This window comes from Aquarana catesbeiana, linkage group LG05, assembly GCF_042186555.1.
Source record: "Aquarana catesbeiana isolate 2022-GZ linkage group LG05, ASM4218655v1, whole genome shotgun sequence".
Classification (NCBI taxonomy): Eukaryota; Metazoa; Chordata; class Amphibia; order Anura; family Ranidae; genus Aquarana; species Aquarana catesbeiana.
Window position 1 is genome coordinate 186497971 of NC_133328.1, and position 15386 is coordinate 186513356.

The following is a 15386-nucleotide window of genomic DNA, read 5'->3' on the forward strand; positions in this document are numbered from 1 at the left end:
AAAGCAGGTTCTTTTGAAAACAGGAATGATATGGTACTGGAAGTAGGTATCACTGTCGCTTTATTGTTTCTGTACAAAAGTGAACTTATTTCTTTTTTGTTGACTCTCAATGCTTCTGTACATTTACTCCATAAGAGTTTGGTAACACTACTTGCAATGCCAGCCTTAGGGAAAGGCAAAGCCCCAAAATATACCCGTCCTTAGGTGGAAATTAATTTTCTCCGATTTTTTTAAATAAAAAATTAATTTATCAGGATGAAAATTAATAAATTATGATTTTTTTTTACATATCAAAATAAGCTATATCCTAATAATACTATATTATTAATAGCATGTACTAACAGCCCTTCTTATTCTCTAAGCCTTGATTTTACACTTGTACTCAGTGCACTACCAAACCCAAGCGGTCCAAAATGTTGACATTGCATTATTCTAATAAGAAATAAAAAAATCAGAGATTATAGTTACCTGGGTTTATGTGCCAAGGATTATTAACGGATTCCATTTGTGGGATAGTAAGAGGGGATGCACCACAGTTCGATTCCACTAGTTCTCCCACGACTTGCACCTGGGAATTATTTCTCGATCTTAAGGCCAATTTCAATGGTGCAATAAGGTTGAACTGAACTCTAGAAAGACATCCACTGAATCCCGGGGTATTGTATGATTGGATCTCCTGGTCTATTGTGCCGGTCTCTGGAGACAAAGAACAAAATTGTTGTATCAGCAAACAATTGCATTTAGAGGATGTACAAAAAAAGCCAGCTCACAAGTGGTCAGTCTTGTCTGGCACAAGGAGCGCATTCAGCTACATTATCCGCACTGCAGTGCTAATCAATATCTGCTCTTCAAGAACCGAGTTCATATAAAGGTATAATTGGCAGCCAGCTAAATAACACCAACCATACATCACAGCTGTCAGCACCTGTTGTATACAGCTTCTGCATCCGGTAAAGACGGTAAACTGCTCACTTGGCAAATGCACATCTTATTCTGTGAAAATCTTATTCAGCATGGAGTTCCAGTATACAGACTTGCGTGTCTGTGTTCTCAATCAAACCAGATGCAATTTTATGGATTATTCTAGTGCCACCACTTACTCAGTAAATTACTTGGTCAGGTGCAGATATAATCTTTTATCTGATGATTTAGCAGAGAGATAGATTAGGAACTACAGTTCTCAGGCCTACCTGCTGTAGCAAAGAAAAAATAGGGGGGCTGCTTGTACCAATAAATGAGGTGTTTTTTTTATTTGTTTTATCCTGCATAAGAAAAATTACACACCGCATAAAGTTTCTATACCAACAATTCTTGATTCCTGTGATTTTTTTTCCAAATAAAAAAAACAAATGTACAAAGGCATTTAAGCTTTATCTTAGGGCATTTTTATGACAATAACAGTTGTTGCTAGTGCAGATGAACAATTTAGAACAGTCACTCTGTAAAGCAGTGCTCTCTAAAATGTGGCCCACAGGCTAGATGTAACCCTTTGCTTGCTCCTAACTGACCCTATTCCTCTTACTGACACCAGTGATGGGGTATTATTCACTGGCATCAATGATGAAGTACCATTTCTCCAACTGACACCAACAGTGGTGAACTATTCCTCCCACTGACACAAACACTGGGGAACTATTCCTCCCACTGACACCAACAATGTGGAACTATTCCTCCCACTGACATCCCCAATGGGGCACTGCTGCTTTCACTGGCACCAATGATGGGGTATTATTCCTCTTATTAACACCAGCAATAGGGTACTATTACTCCCACTGACACCAACAATGGATAACTAATCCTCCCACTGACATCAACAATATGGCACAATTCTTCCCACTAATACCAATAATGGGGCACAATTCCTTTACCTGGCATCAATGACTGGACTTTATTCCTCCTTCCACTAACTACAGCAGCTATATAATTTTTTTACTTCTACTGCTCAAAAGCCCAAGGGCATTGTTTACTCCCACTGACGCCAGGACATTTTCTACTCCTTTGATGTAGCACCCTCCTAGCGTGGGATGCTAGGCAAATGTAGTTCCTTGCTCCTTCTGTAATCAGGGGAACAGTGATTGTTTGGCCTGGTCTGTTCAGGGCATAATAGGCTGGGAGTTTGATTGCTTCCTGTGTGAACCCAGGTTCACTCCTGTGTGATCCCAGGCTTGTCATACTGATTTCAGCCTGGGTTCACACAGGATTGATGAGAGAAATTGCATGCGATTCGGACAGGAATGGCACCACATTTCTGTTCAAATTGCAAGCGATTCTTTGCAGTGTGATTTGAGCCCATTCATTTTGTATGGGCTCAAATCGCACCACAAAGGTATTGGTACTCGGTATTGGCGAGTACTTGACAGAAAGTATTGGTTCCCGGTAAAAAACGGGTATTGGTGAAATCCTAATGTAAACCTATTTAGTTTTTTATATTTTAGAATTGTTGTGTCTTAAGATTGTGCCGAATTTTAAAGGGTGCCTTGATTAAAAAAGGTTGAGAAACATTTCCTTAGACTGTTCTATTGAAGCTGGTGTGAATGGACTGGTGCCTATGGTGGTGGGCAGCCTCTCTACTTTCAAGGATGAACCAGTAAATACCAGCGGCCCCTTTGGGGGTAGTGCTACACTAGCCACAGTCCAGGCCCCTCTAAGGAGGACAGTGAACTGGCCCAGTGTTTAGAAAGATTGAGGAGCCCTGCCATAAAGCGTAGAAGGAATTTAGGAATTTTTTTGTTGTGCCCTGTCTGATTTACACTGAATTTGAAAAGTTGTTGAAGATGATTACTGAATATTTTTGTACTCTGCAACATGTTAAAAGGCATTCATATGGTGAAATTGAATTACTTGCACAGTTCATCAATTTGTGAGAAAGCAGTGGTAGCCCAAAGGGACAAGGCCTTTCAATTTTAATGTAGTTCACACAGCATCTAAGTGATTGTCGAGCACATTACATGTCAGTGGTTGAATTCTTCTTTTTTCCCATGTGTATACAAGAAGAATGTTGTACTGTGTTAGTCATTGGTAAAAGCAGACAAACTGGAGTTTAACATTTATCAAGTCAACAGTCAGTAAATTCTATCCAAAAGAGAGTTGTGGATTTCATGGGGGTGGGAGTAGGGAGCACTGGTGTTTGGACTTGGATTGGAGCTAAAAATCGATAATTGCTTATTGATTTCCAGGGATTTGTCCTAGGGTGGTCAGGAAGAAAATAAAGCACCATACAGGAACCTTCCCATGTTTACTTTCAATTTTTTAAAGCAGAGCTCAGAGCTAAAAAATGTGAGGACCGTCCCCCCCCCCCCAATCTTGCTGAAACATAGCGTAAAAGATATTTTAAAAAGCTCTACAGGGGGAACTAGTTAGATAGCACTCCCTGTGCTCCAGCATTTTTTGGCCTTTGGAGCGCTGACTCATCCCTGTCGGTAGAAAGATGCAACTACCAAGAAGTCATAGGAAAGTATAATACTTATATTTTCCGCCCTACAAGTTTTTTTAACTTTTATTTGGGAGCGGTATTTTAAAAGCAAACCGTGCAAAGATTTGTGTAATACAGATACAAGAATATACTGTATTTTTTACTTACAAAATAAAAGAGTAAAACAAGCCATATGAACATTAATTTCGAAAGAGACCCTGTCACAAACTTAAAAAACATTGCTGATAAAAGCACAGAAAAATCAAATAATTTAACCGCTTCCCGACCACCTCACGCAGATATACTGCAGCAGAAGGGCACGTATAGGCAGAATCACTTTGGCCTCTAAGAGGCGGCTTGCGGGCGCCCGCCGGGAGCTTCATGAGCGCAGTCACGGGTCCCGTGGTCTCGATGTCCGCGGGGATACCCGTGATCATCTCGCGGAGAGGAAGAACGGGGAAATGCTAATGTAAACAAGCATTTCCCCGTTCTGCCTAGTGAAACTGTCACTGATCACAGCTCCCTGTAATCAGGAGCGGTGATCAGTGTTATGTCACACACAGCCCCCCCACAGTTAGAATCACTCCCTAGGACACACTTAACCCCTACAGCACCACTTAGTGGTTAACCCCTTCACACACACCCCAGTCACATTTTCACAGTAATCAATGCATTTTTAATTGCACTGATCGCTGTATAAATGTGAATGGTCCCAAAATCGCGCCAAAAGGTTCCGATCTGTCCGCCATAATGTCTCAGTCACGATAAAAATCACTGATCGCCGCCATTACTAATAAAAAAAATTATTAATAAAAATGCCATAAAACTATCCCCTATTTTGTAAACGCTATAACTTTTGCGCAAACCAATCAATAAACGCTTATTGTAATTTTTTTTACCAAAAATATGTAGAAGAATACATATCGGCCTAAACTGAGGAAAAAAAATGTAAAAAATAATGCTTTTTTTTCAAAATTGTCGCTATTGTTTTGTTTATAGCGCAAAACCCCCTGGTGGTATTCCTGAGTTTGGCTCGGGGTGAGATTTCAGTACCATTAGCGGTAACCCCGAGCCACACTTGGGATCGCATAGCTGGATCCTGGAAGAGGTTACTTACCTTGTTCCCGGGATCCCGCGATGTACTCCCGCTGTGTACGGCAGCCGGATCTTCCGCCCAATGTACTGTGTGCCCTGGCTTCCGTTCCCTGCGAGCGTCATGACGCAGGGGGGTGGAACCGGCAGCAAATTCAAATGGTATAAAGCACAAACACACTGATACATTGTAATCCTATTGGATTACATTACTAAATAAAATAAAATTGACCTTAGTTTGCCCCCTAGTGCTTTATCCAGTGCCTTTGCCTGCAGTTTTTACTGGCATCAAAAAAACGATTTCAGCGATGATCCTGCGACTGTGCCCCGTGATGTGCGGACTTGGTGCTCGATTGACTGCAGTACGGAGCACGCAGCGCCCCCAAGATTCCCATTTACTGGAGCACCTAGTATCAAAGTGGATGTGAAAGATGACAACCCATTGGCATACCTCCAACTCTTTTTGACCGAGGAGGTTATAGAAAAAATTGTTACGGAGACAAATCCGTACCAGGAGCAACAAGCTGCTATAGTGGGAAAGTGGGAGCAGAAAGTAGGAACCAGTGACCAAAGAGGACATCTGGAAGTTTCTGGGCCTCATAATTCTTCAGGGAGTGGTGGGGAAACCCCTGCAGAAGTGGTATTGCACAACCAACAAATTACTAGGCACTCCTTTTTTTGCCACCATCATGTTGGAGTACAAATTTTCTCTGATAATGAAATATTTGCACTTTCAAAATAATGAAGACTTTGATGAGACTTCTCATCCAGCACCAAAACTGAAAAAGATTTGGGAGGTATATCAAATTATTCCGAAAAATTTCCAGCAGACCTATGTACCAGATAGAGACATCAGTATCGACGAAAGTCTAATGGCCTACAAAGGAAGACTCAGCTGGATACAGTATATCGCGTCTAAGAGAGCACGATTTGGCATAAAATCATTCATGCTCTGTGAATCCAGCACTGGTTACATATGGAATTCGGTCCTTTACACCGGGAAAGGAACCAAATTCAACGAAAGATTCAGTAATTATGGAATGGCAACCGCTTCCGTTATTACTTTGATTGAGCCATTGCTGAATCAGGGCTACTGTGTAACTACAAATATTTTTTACACTTCTCCAGAACTCTATGAGTTCCTTCTACAGCACAAGACGGATGCATATGGGACTGTTAGAGCTAACTGGCGTGACATTCCGCCAACCTTTGGCAATAAAAAGCTCAAGGCAGGAGAAATACTTGCCAGGCAGAAAGGCAAAATGATGGCACTGAAATGGCGCAACAAAAAAGATGTGTGCCTAATGAGTACTATTCACAACACCTCTACTGTCATGGTACATACAAAAGGTGAAAAAGACGTAATGAAACCACAAGTCGTGATGGACTACAACAACACCATGGGAGGTATTGACAGAGCTGACCAGGCCATGACTTTTTATCCAGCCATCAGAAAGCAACAAAAAAAATATTACAAAAAAATCTTCAGGCATCTTCTTGAACAGTGCCTGTGGAATGCCTTCATTCTTCTAAAAAAAGAGTGACAAGCCTGTGGTTCATGCAGACTTTGTTTGGAAAGTTGCCGAACTTATATTTTACATCCACCAAACACCAATGACTGTAAATAGATGTGGACATCGTGCTGCTGGTGTTGTGAACCCGGAACGCCTGACTGGTTGTCACTTTATGGACTACATTCCACCAAGGGAAAAGAAGTCAGCACCCACAAGGATGTGTGTGGTTTGCTGCTCTAAGCGTGACGACACTGGAAGGAAAATCAGAAAAGAAACCAGGTTCTACTGTCCTGACTGTGACCTCGGACCTTGTGCTGTACCATGTTTTAAAATTTTCCATACCCAGGATATTTACTGAAGTAATATGACTACTAATATTGCACCCTTGTTTGGCCCCAAAAAATGTCAGTGTTTTTGATTATATTATTTACTAAAATGTATTGAATAAAAAGTATTATTATATTATTATATTATTATTTGTTATTATTTAGAGTTATTTATTATATTATAATTTATGATTTTGTGTCTCAAACATTATCACGATGTCTACTAGACTCTGGTTTGGACAGATTTAAGTGAGTTATTCCTAAGAATTACAGGCCTTCAATATAAAACGCCAAGTTTCCATGCAAAATAATGGTACCGCTTTCAGCACCTAAAATCTGAAATAATCATACTGCCAGGGAGGTTAAGTGGTTAAATGTTTATTTGCAAAGTTTTCCCTTTCCATAAATTATTTTTATTGAATTGCAATTTACCTTTGAACTTGCTATAAAATTTGACTAGCCAGTTTCTTGGCACAACCCCCTCTCTCATTACAGATCACAGTTGTCTCTTCTTCTGATAGTGTCTAATTACTCTTAGTTCTAGCCAAGGTCCTCCGCCTGTCTTTAAGCTTTTTTGTAGCTGCTGTGGGAGGAAAATGGGGAATACCATAGAGTGTCACTTGAGTTTGCCGAGGCTGCTGACATCACTTGCAAGATGGTGGCGCCCAGTAGCAATCTTTGGGCTTTTGGAAATACACACAAGGGAGGCTTTTACAGGTAAATACCATGCCTTAACTATGTTAAATACACATACTGTATAATCTTATAGGACTGTTTTTGTTAAAAATAATGGTAGGGTGAAATGATCTTTTTAGGTATATTTTCATTCTTTGATGACAATACTCTGGTAATAAAAAAGTGTGGACTCCCGCGCTTATGGTAAAAATAAAATATGTCGAGTATGTGAAGAGCTGCAGCCTCTATCTATAAATTCACCCTAGGGTAAATCTAGAATAATATGGAAGAAAGGGGGATAGAAATGGTGCTGTTCTTACTAAGAGGTGATCCGAATCCTCTAAATACTTGAGGAATATGTGCAAGTGGTGAATAAAAAGTGCAAATGTGCAAAAGGAAAGACAGTATTAAATGTCAGAAAACGTGCAAAATACATCAAGAAAACTGATTGGTATCAGCACTTTTATGTCCTACTGTGTGGTGGTGTGTGTAAGCCTCCTAGTCAGAGGACCGCTTATCTGTAACAAATGCTACCAGAATCAGAAAATATGTGCATTCTTATTTCCAATAAATGGGAAATAAGTTTTCCTGTGCAAAAACCACAATCCTGTGCAAAGTCCACATTGAGAAAAATAAAATATTCCTGTGCAAAAAATCACAATGTAACTAGTGTATAATATTGATGTGATACTGAATTCAAACATGCATATAAAGTCCTCAGATGCTGGTATATAAAACAAGTCCAAAATAAAGTGACAATGTGCTCCTTCAAATTATTCTGTGCTTCTTAGAAAAAAGTGCCCCATAGGAAATGCACTCACTGCTATTATTCACCCCACAAGGAGGTATTTCGCCTTCACAGTATGGGCCACTGTGTAGCCTATGGGATAGGAAAGCCTTTTTTCCTGTGTCATCAGAGTGCTTCTGTGTGTGCGGTGTGAGTGGTATTACTGCTGTTAGCCTCTTAAATGTTGCCCACATGTAAAGAGGAAAGAAGCTCCATAGTGTGAAACCGTAAAAACATCCAAATATTTATTTATAATGTTGATGGGTACTCACATTTAATAGGAATTGTTTAAAGCAAAACATTAGAATCCTAAAATCAGGAAGCCAGAACGATCTGCACTCCACGGCCCAAAACGGGAAGTGAGGCAATGATGCTGTTAGCCTCTCCCTACGCGTTTCGTCACTGGGACATCATCTGGAGTGGCGCCATCTTGCTACACCATCCGGTTTTTATATGAGGTGTATCCCAAATTTGTGGCCATGTGACCGTGGCCATTTTTAGTTAGTCCGGGCTTCGGCATGGCGGTTTCTTTTAATATGTGGGTAAGATGGGAGTGGCTGGAATCAGATGCGCACCGGAAGTGATGTAAGAAGGCGCTGAGAACGCCGCTTTTTACTGTTCTTGCCTGTTTTTATTGTTACCAATGTAAGAGTCCACCCTGTTAACTTTAATAAATGCACCTTACCCTTTTAACCTACTACACTATTGGAGGCACTCTGTTCTTCTCCTTCCCCCATTGTTGCTGTATAATTTTACCGGAGTACATTGGGATGGTCCAGTGGAGGATCCCTACAGCTGGAGAAGTTACCCAGGGCCCCATTTTTAGTGTATGCGAGCTGAAAAGGACCTATTAGGATGCGGTGGAGAGTTTTACTCACTCACTGATGCGACTTACTTTACTATACTTTACTCTCTTAGCCACTTTGTTTTTATAACTTCTGTAAGAAGAGATGTAACAAGTGTAATGTATCTGTCTTATTCGAACATTTTTTGTACCAATAAAATTTCCTTTAAAAAAAAAAAAAAAAAAAGGGGCTAGTGTGTAATTTTTTTCAAATATGGTTTGAACCTACGTATCTCTTAGCCACTTTGTTTTTATAACTTCTGTAAGAAGAGATGTAACAAGTGTAATGTATCTGTCTTATTCGAACATTTTTTGTACCAATAAATTTTATATTTTAATATGAAAGCATTTTCCAAGCTTTGTAGCACCGTTAAAGTCTCTGTTATTCTGTTCTTTATTGTCCCTACTCTGTTTTGGGATGAGGGGCCTTGTATATTGGGTGTTGACCGTGAACCAGACCAATCCTAGTCATTACTTCTATATGGTTTCTTTTAATAGTGGTGTGACGCAAGAAGCCAATATGTAAACAACACTATTCCGCGGCATGACGAGCTGTAAATTTTAAAGGGACTACTTAATGTCAAATTGAAAACAAATGGGAACTGACACACCGCATATTATTACAACAATAAACACCATATTACACAATAATATTACAATTAAAAAAAGCATCATTACTAAAAATGTAATGGTATCTTGGCTGCGGGTAAGACTAGAGGTAGATGTTGTTAATAAAGAATAAAGAATGGTAAAGAATGTATTAAGACATCTGAGGCTGGATGAAAAAGCCCTTACTAAAAAAATCTACAGAAAAAATCTACAGAAAAAGAAGGGGGATTATATATATGTTACTGCAATATAAATTGCAAAAAAAACAGGACATTGCAAAAAATCGCAAAAAGTTGCAAATTGCAATAAAATTGTGTATATGTATAGAAAAAGACAAATATGTGCAATTAAACAATATATGCAATAGAAAGACATATTTAAAATATATATATTTAAAATATATATAAAAATCAATAAAAAACACAAAAAAAACCAAAAAAGCCAATAAAAAAAAAACAAAAACAATAAAAAACAAATAAAAATTCAAAGGGACGGAAGGTTGAGGGAATCCATATGCTGTTTGGGTATGGGAACCCCTAATGTAAAACCACCAACAAAAAGGAGAGGAATTAATAGGTAACTACAGATGGTATAAAACTACAAACCTAAGAATTAAAAATTTGTGAGGAAGCAATTCAAATCTATGTCAATGTTCAGGCCTTTAGGCTGAAGGGTGTCTAAAGTAAAGATCCACCTGGTTTGGTTTTGGGAGATTTTTTTGGGGAGAAAATAAGACCGGATGGATCCTCATTGTGACACTCTTTGAAATGTCTGGATACCCCATGTTTTGTGAAACCTGTTTTTATATTGTTTGTATGTTCCCTAATTCTGACGAATAGGGGTCTGGTGGTTCTACCCACATATTGTTTATCCCCTTCCAGCCGAGCGTACGCAGATGTGCGTACTTGGCTTTCCAGGGTGATAACGGGATGATTCCCGCAGCTGCAGGCATCATCCTGGTACCGTTTTTTACAGCGGGTGATCGGCTTTCCGGGTATAACAACCGATGCGGCTAAAAGCCGCTTGGCTGTTATATCGGAGCATCGGGAGGGGATGTCCCCCCCTCCCGCCGCCTCCCGCTGCTGTTACCGGGCCTCCCGGTGATCAATCGGCTGCCTCCGGCAGCTGGGGGCAGGCTGGAACGAAGCTGTGGGCGGCTTCGTTCCAGTCTTCTAAATGTAAACGCGGAAGCGACATCATGACGTCACTTCCCATTTACTCGGCTGCCAATGGCGCCGATTTTAAAAAGATATACAGTATTCAGAATCGCCGTTTTCAGCGATCTGAATACTTTGAAGTGCAAAGGAGGGATCAGGGGTCTTTTAGACCCCCGATCCCTCCATAAAGAGTACCTGTCACCACCTATTACTGTCACAAGGGATGTTTACATCCCTTGTGACAGCAATAAAAGTCATTAAAAAAAATATTTTTTTTTAACACAATTTATAAATATAAAAATTAATAAAATAAATTTTAAAAAAAATGTTTTTTTTAAAGCGCCCCCGTCCCCCGCAACCTCGCATAGCAAAGAAAACGCATACGGAAGTCGCGCCCGCATATGTAAACGGTGTTCAAATCCCACATGTGAGTTATCACCGCGATCGTCAGAGTGAGAGCAATAATTCTAGCACTAGACCTCCTCTGTAACTCTAACCTGGTAATGGTAAAAAAAATTTAAAGCGTTGCCTATAGAAATTCTTAGGTACCGTAGTTTGTCGCCATTCCACGAGTGTGTGCAATTATAAAGCGTGACATGTTTGGTATCTATTTACTCGGCGTAACATCATCTTTCACATTATACAAAAAATTTGGGGTAAATTTACTGTTTGTTTTTTTTTTAATTCATGAAAGTGTCCCTTTTCCCAAAAAATTTGTGTTTAAAACACCGCTGCACAAATACCGTGTGATATAAAATATTGCAACAATCTCCATTTTATTCTCTAGATTCTCTGCTAAAAAATATATATATAATGTTTGGGGGTTCTAAGTAATTTTCTAGCAAAAAATATGGATTTTAACTTGTAAACACCAAATTTCAAAAATAGGCTTAGTCATGAAAGGGTTAAGACAAGGGCATTCCAAGACATATGTGACATGTGTGCTGGAGCACGTTATTAACTCCTTAATTTTGTATTCTTTCCCTGTAACAGAGGATCTGAAAGCCACCTTTTTTCGTTCTGTTTTTTTACTTTTTCTGCAAGGAAGACACTTTCCACATTTGAAAAAACCTTTCAGATCTCTGAAGATCTTGATTTGTTTAGGAGGATCTAGTGCATTGTGCACCAACCTATTTCGTAAAGCGGGAGCCCTTTTATAGATAAAAGAGGGTTTACTCGGAAGTATATTTTTTAGCATATTATTCAGACTGTAAAATAGGCCAATGTTTTTTGAGAACCTTTTTTACTAATTTGTGTTGTCGACTGAATCCTGTAAAAAAGGCCATCTCGTTGTACCGATTGTTTTTGTCATTCTTCTTCTGTTCTATCGTGTTGTTTCTGTCCATTACTTTGATTTGATTTTTTAAGGATTCCATGTTCTTCCTTTTATATCCCTTTTCCGCAAATCTGTCAATGAGTACATTGGCCTGGCGGTCATAGTCTTGGAGGGTACTGCAATTACGTCAGATGCGCATAAGTTGGCCTTTTGGTACATTTCCTACCCATTTAGGGTGATGACAACTGTCCGTGGGGATGTATCCGTTATGATTGGCCTTCTTAAAAAAAGTTCTGGTGTGTAATTCTCTTCCTGCTTTGAAAATTTGGGGATCCAAATAGTCAATTCTTTGTTTATCCCACACGCCTGTGAATGTAATACCATAGATATTCTTGTTTATTTCTTCGAGAAAACTTTTCAGATCATCTTCTTCATCTCCATTGTCATCAATGTACCATTTGTACAATTTCAGATTTGTTCTTCTCACACTGTAAATTTGTTCCTCCTCCCATCTGTTAAGAAATAGATTTGTGACACTGGGGGCATATTTGGCCCCCCCACAGCTACTCCCTTAGTTTGTGTGTAGTAATCTCCCTTGTACCAAAAAAAGTTATGGCTCATCGCCATCCTTAGGCCTTCTAAAATATAGTTGATTTGGGCTTGTTTTAACTGTGTTTGGGTTTGCAAAGCCCATTCTGCACTATTTATGCTGTCTTCTTGTACGATGTTGGTATACAATGAATTTACATTGATTGTTACTAGAAAATCTTCATCTGTTACCTCCATATTTTTCAACTCCAAAATTAATTGTTTGCTATCCTTCAGGTAGGATTTGCCCTCTGGTACAAGTGGCTGTAGAAAGGTGTCTAAATATTCCCCTAGCCTTGAAAATAAGGAATCAATACTACTTATTATGGGTCTGCCCGGTGGTTTTTCTTGGTTCTCATGAATCTTGGGTACATAATAAATCATTGGCGTTTTTGCCGCTTCTGGAACTAAAAATCTTGTTTCTTTCTTGGATAAGATCCTCTTGTTTTTACCTTTTTGTACAGATGCTTACAATTTATTCTCATATTCTCCTTTCGGGTTATCCTTGAGTTAATTTATACGTGTTTGTGACACTTAACAGTTTCATCATCTCTTCTTCATAGTCTGTTTTTTTAATAATAACCACCCTTTGTCCGCCCCGCGGATGATCACTTCCTTCTTTTTCTCTATCTCCTTTATTGTTTTCCATATTTTTTCTTTTCTGAATTTCTTCACTTTTAAATTCTTTACATCCTCCTCCACCATCTTTTTAAAAACTTCCAAACTTTCGTTATTTTTAGATTTGAAATTAAAAATGGAATTATTCCTTAGTTGGGTATGTTTAAACTCTGTATCAACTGTTTTTCTTTATGCAAAAAACTTTTTTATGTTTAGTTTCCTGATGAATTTCTGTAGATCAATATACAATTCAAACTTATCCAGATCTTTGTCTGGGGCAAGGTTTAGTATTTGCATTTCTTCCTCATTAAAATTGATACCAGTTGAATTAGATATACCGTTCCCTAGTATTCTCGCCTTCTTTTTCTTTGTCCCCCCTCATTTGCCTCTAGTCCGCTTTCTCTTTCCCATCTCTAGGGTCTCTGGGAATCCTCTTGTCTGTCCCCCTGATGGGGTCTCTGTGTTCCCAGTTGACTTTTCTCTGTTCTCGATAATCGATCCTTTGATGCCTCTGTGTATTGTATCCTCCTTGGTTCCTCCGTGGTCCCCAATTTTGATAATAATTTCTTTGGGGTCTTTCTTCCCATTGTGGTCTTTGTGTTCCAAAGCCACCTCTCCTTCTTGGGGGTCTCCCCCTGTTCCCTCTGGGAAAAAAATCCCTCCTATGATGCGGTTCATTCTGGGGATAGCCTTGATGAGTGTATCTAGGAGGAGAGTACCTGTTTGGGCACCATTGAAATCTAGTTGTTCTCTGAGTATTTGAACGATAATACTCATTAGGTGTTCGCTCTTGATGTCTCTGATCTCTATATATGGGAGTTCTTTCACCTTCTCCATGTGTGGGACTTCTTTCACTCCTTGGTACTGGTCTAGGAGTTTCTACTATCTGTGGTCTGGTTTCATTCCATCCCGTTGTTTCCCTTTCTAATGAAGGGTCCCTAGAATCTTCTGTCATTGAGATGTTGTTGTCTTCCTTCAAATAATAATCATCCGCCTGCCATTTGTAAACGTGTTGGTTCCTATAATCCAATACATCTCCGTGAAATTTCTTTTGCTTTTTTTGTTGTATTTCCTTATAATATTTTTTAATTGCTCCTTGAAGATTGGTTTCCTTGTCCTTAAATTCATTGGAATCAGCAAAAGGGAGGAGTTGTTCTCTTAGGAGTTCTACTTCTGTTTCTATATATTTAAATTTGTGTTGTCTCCTAATAATTATTTTCTGCAAAAGGTCCATTTCACTTTGATTGAAGAACCTATACCAATTTATATTGCAGTAAGATATATATAATCCTCCTTCTTTTTCTGTAGATTTTTCATCCAGCCTCGGATGTCTTAATACATTCTTTACAACATCTACCTCTAGTCTTACTCGCAGCCAAGATACCATTAAGTTTTTTGGAATGATGCTTTTTTTAATTGTACTATTATTGTGTATTATGGTGTTTATTGTTGTAATAATATGCGGTGTGTCCATTCCCATTTGTTTTCAATTTGATGTTAAGCAGTCCCTTTAAAATTTACAGCTCGTCATGCCGCGGAATAGTGTTGTTTACATATTGGCTTCTTGCATCACAGCACTATTAAAAGAAACCGCCATGCCGAAGCCTGGACTAACTAAAAATGGCCTTGGTCACATGGCCACAAATTTGGGATACACCTCATACCATATAAAACTGGATGGTGTAGCAAGATGTCGCCGCTCCAGATTACGTCCCAGTGATGAAACGCGTAGGGTGGGGCTAATAGCATCATTGCATCACTTCCGGTTTCGGGCCATGGAGCGCAGATCGTTCCAGCTTCCTGATTTTAAGATTCTAATGTTTTGCTTTAAACAATTCCTATTAAATGTACCCATCAACATTATAAATAAATATTTGGATGTTTTTACGGTATCACACTATGGAGCTTCTTTCCTCTCTACATGTGGGCAACATTTAAGAGGCTAACAGCAGTGATACCACTCACACTGCAGACACGGAAGCACTCTGAGGACACAGGAAAAAAGGCTTTCCTATCCTGTAGGCTACACACTGGCCCATACTGTGAATTAATTGTATTCGGGTAGATTTAGACATCCATTTAAATCTCCTTTTCCGCTAAAGTCCAATCTGCATTTGAATTGCATTCTATAGGCTACTGACAGGTGGTGAGAAAGCGATGCGATACCTCGTCAACTCCTGTTTTAACTCCATTTTTCCCACCAATGTCGCAACCATGTGAAATGCACACTGTTGTGGAGTGTTTGTGGTGCTCCCCCATTTATCTGAATGAGTTGATACATGTCTGGTAAACTTTGTTGCAGATGCCAATTGAAGCATCGTGACTGCGGCATATTTCTGCTTAAGGGGGGGATGTTGAGGGATGGCAAAACCGCGCCTCAATTGTGCATTTTTCTGCCCCCCTCAACCACACTAAATGAGGCCTTAATGTTTTACGAGGAGCAGGTGTGAAAGTAGAACTGTAGGCAAATCTTTTTTTAAATTTTGAA

General features: G+C 39.3%; 1 protein-coding gene across 1 annotated transcript in view; it reads right to left on the reverse strand.

Annotated features, from left to right (window-relative positions):
• Nucleotides 1-15386, reverse strand: part of CNTNAP2 (contactin associated protein 2) — a 2786505-nt gene that overhangs the window by 31449 nt on the left and 2739670 nt on the right. The window contains exon 22 of the mRNA XM_073630449.1: nucleotides 469-696. Within this exon, the coding sequence (XP_073486550.1) occupies nucleotides 469-696 (228 nt within the window). The remainder of the gene's footprint in view (nucleotides 1-468; nucleotides 697-15386) is intronic.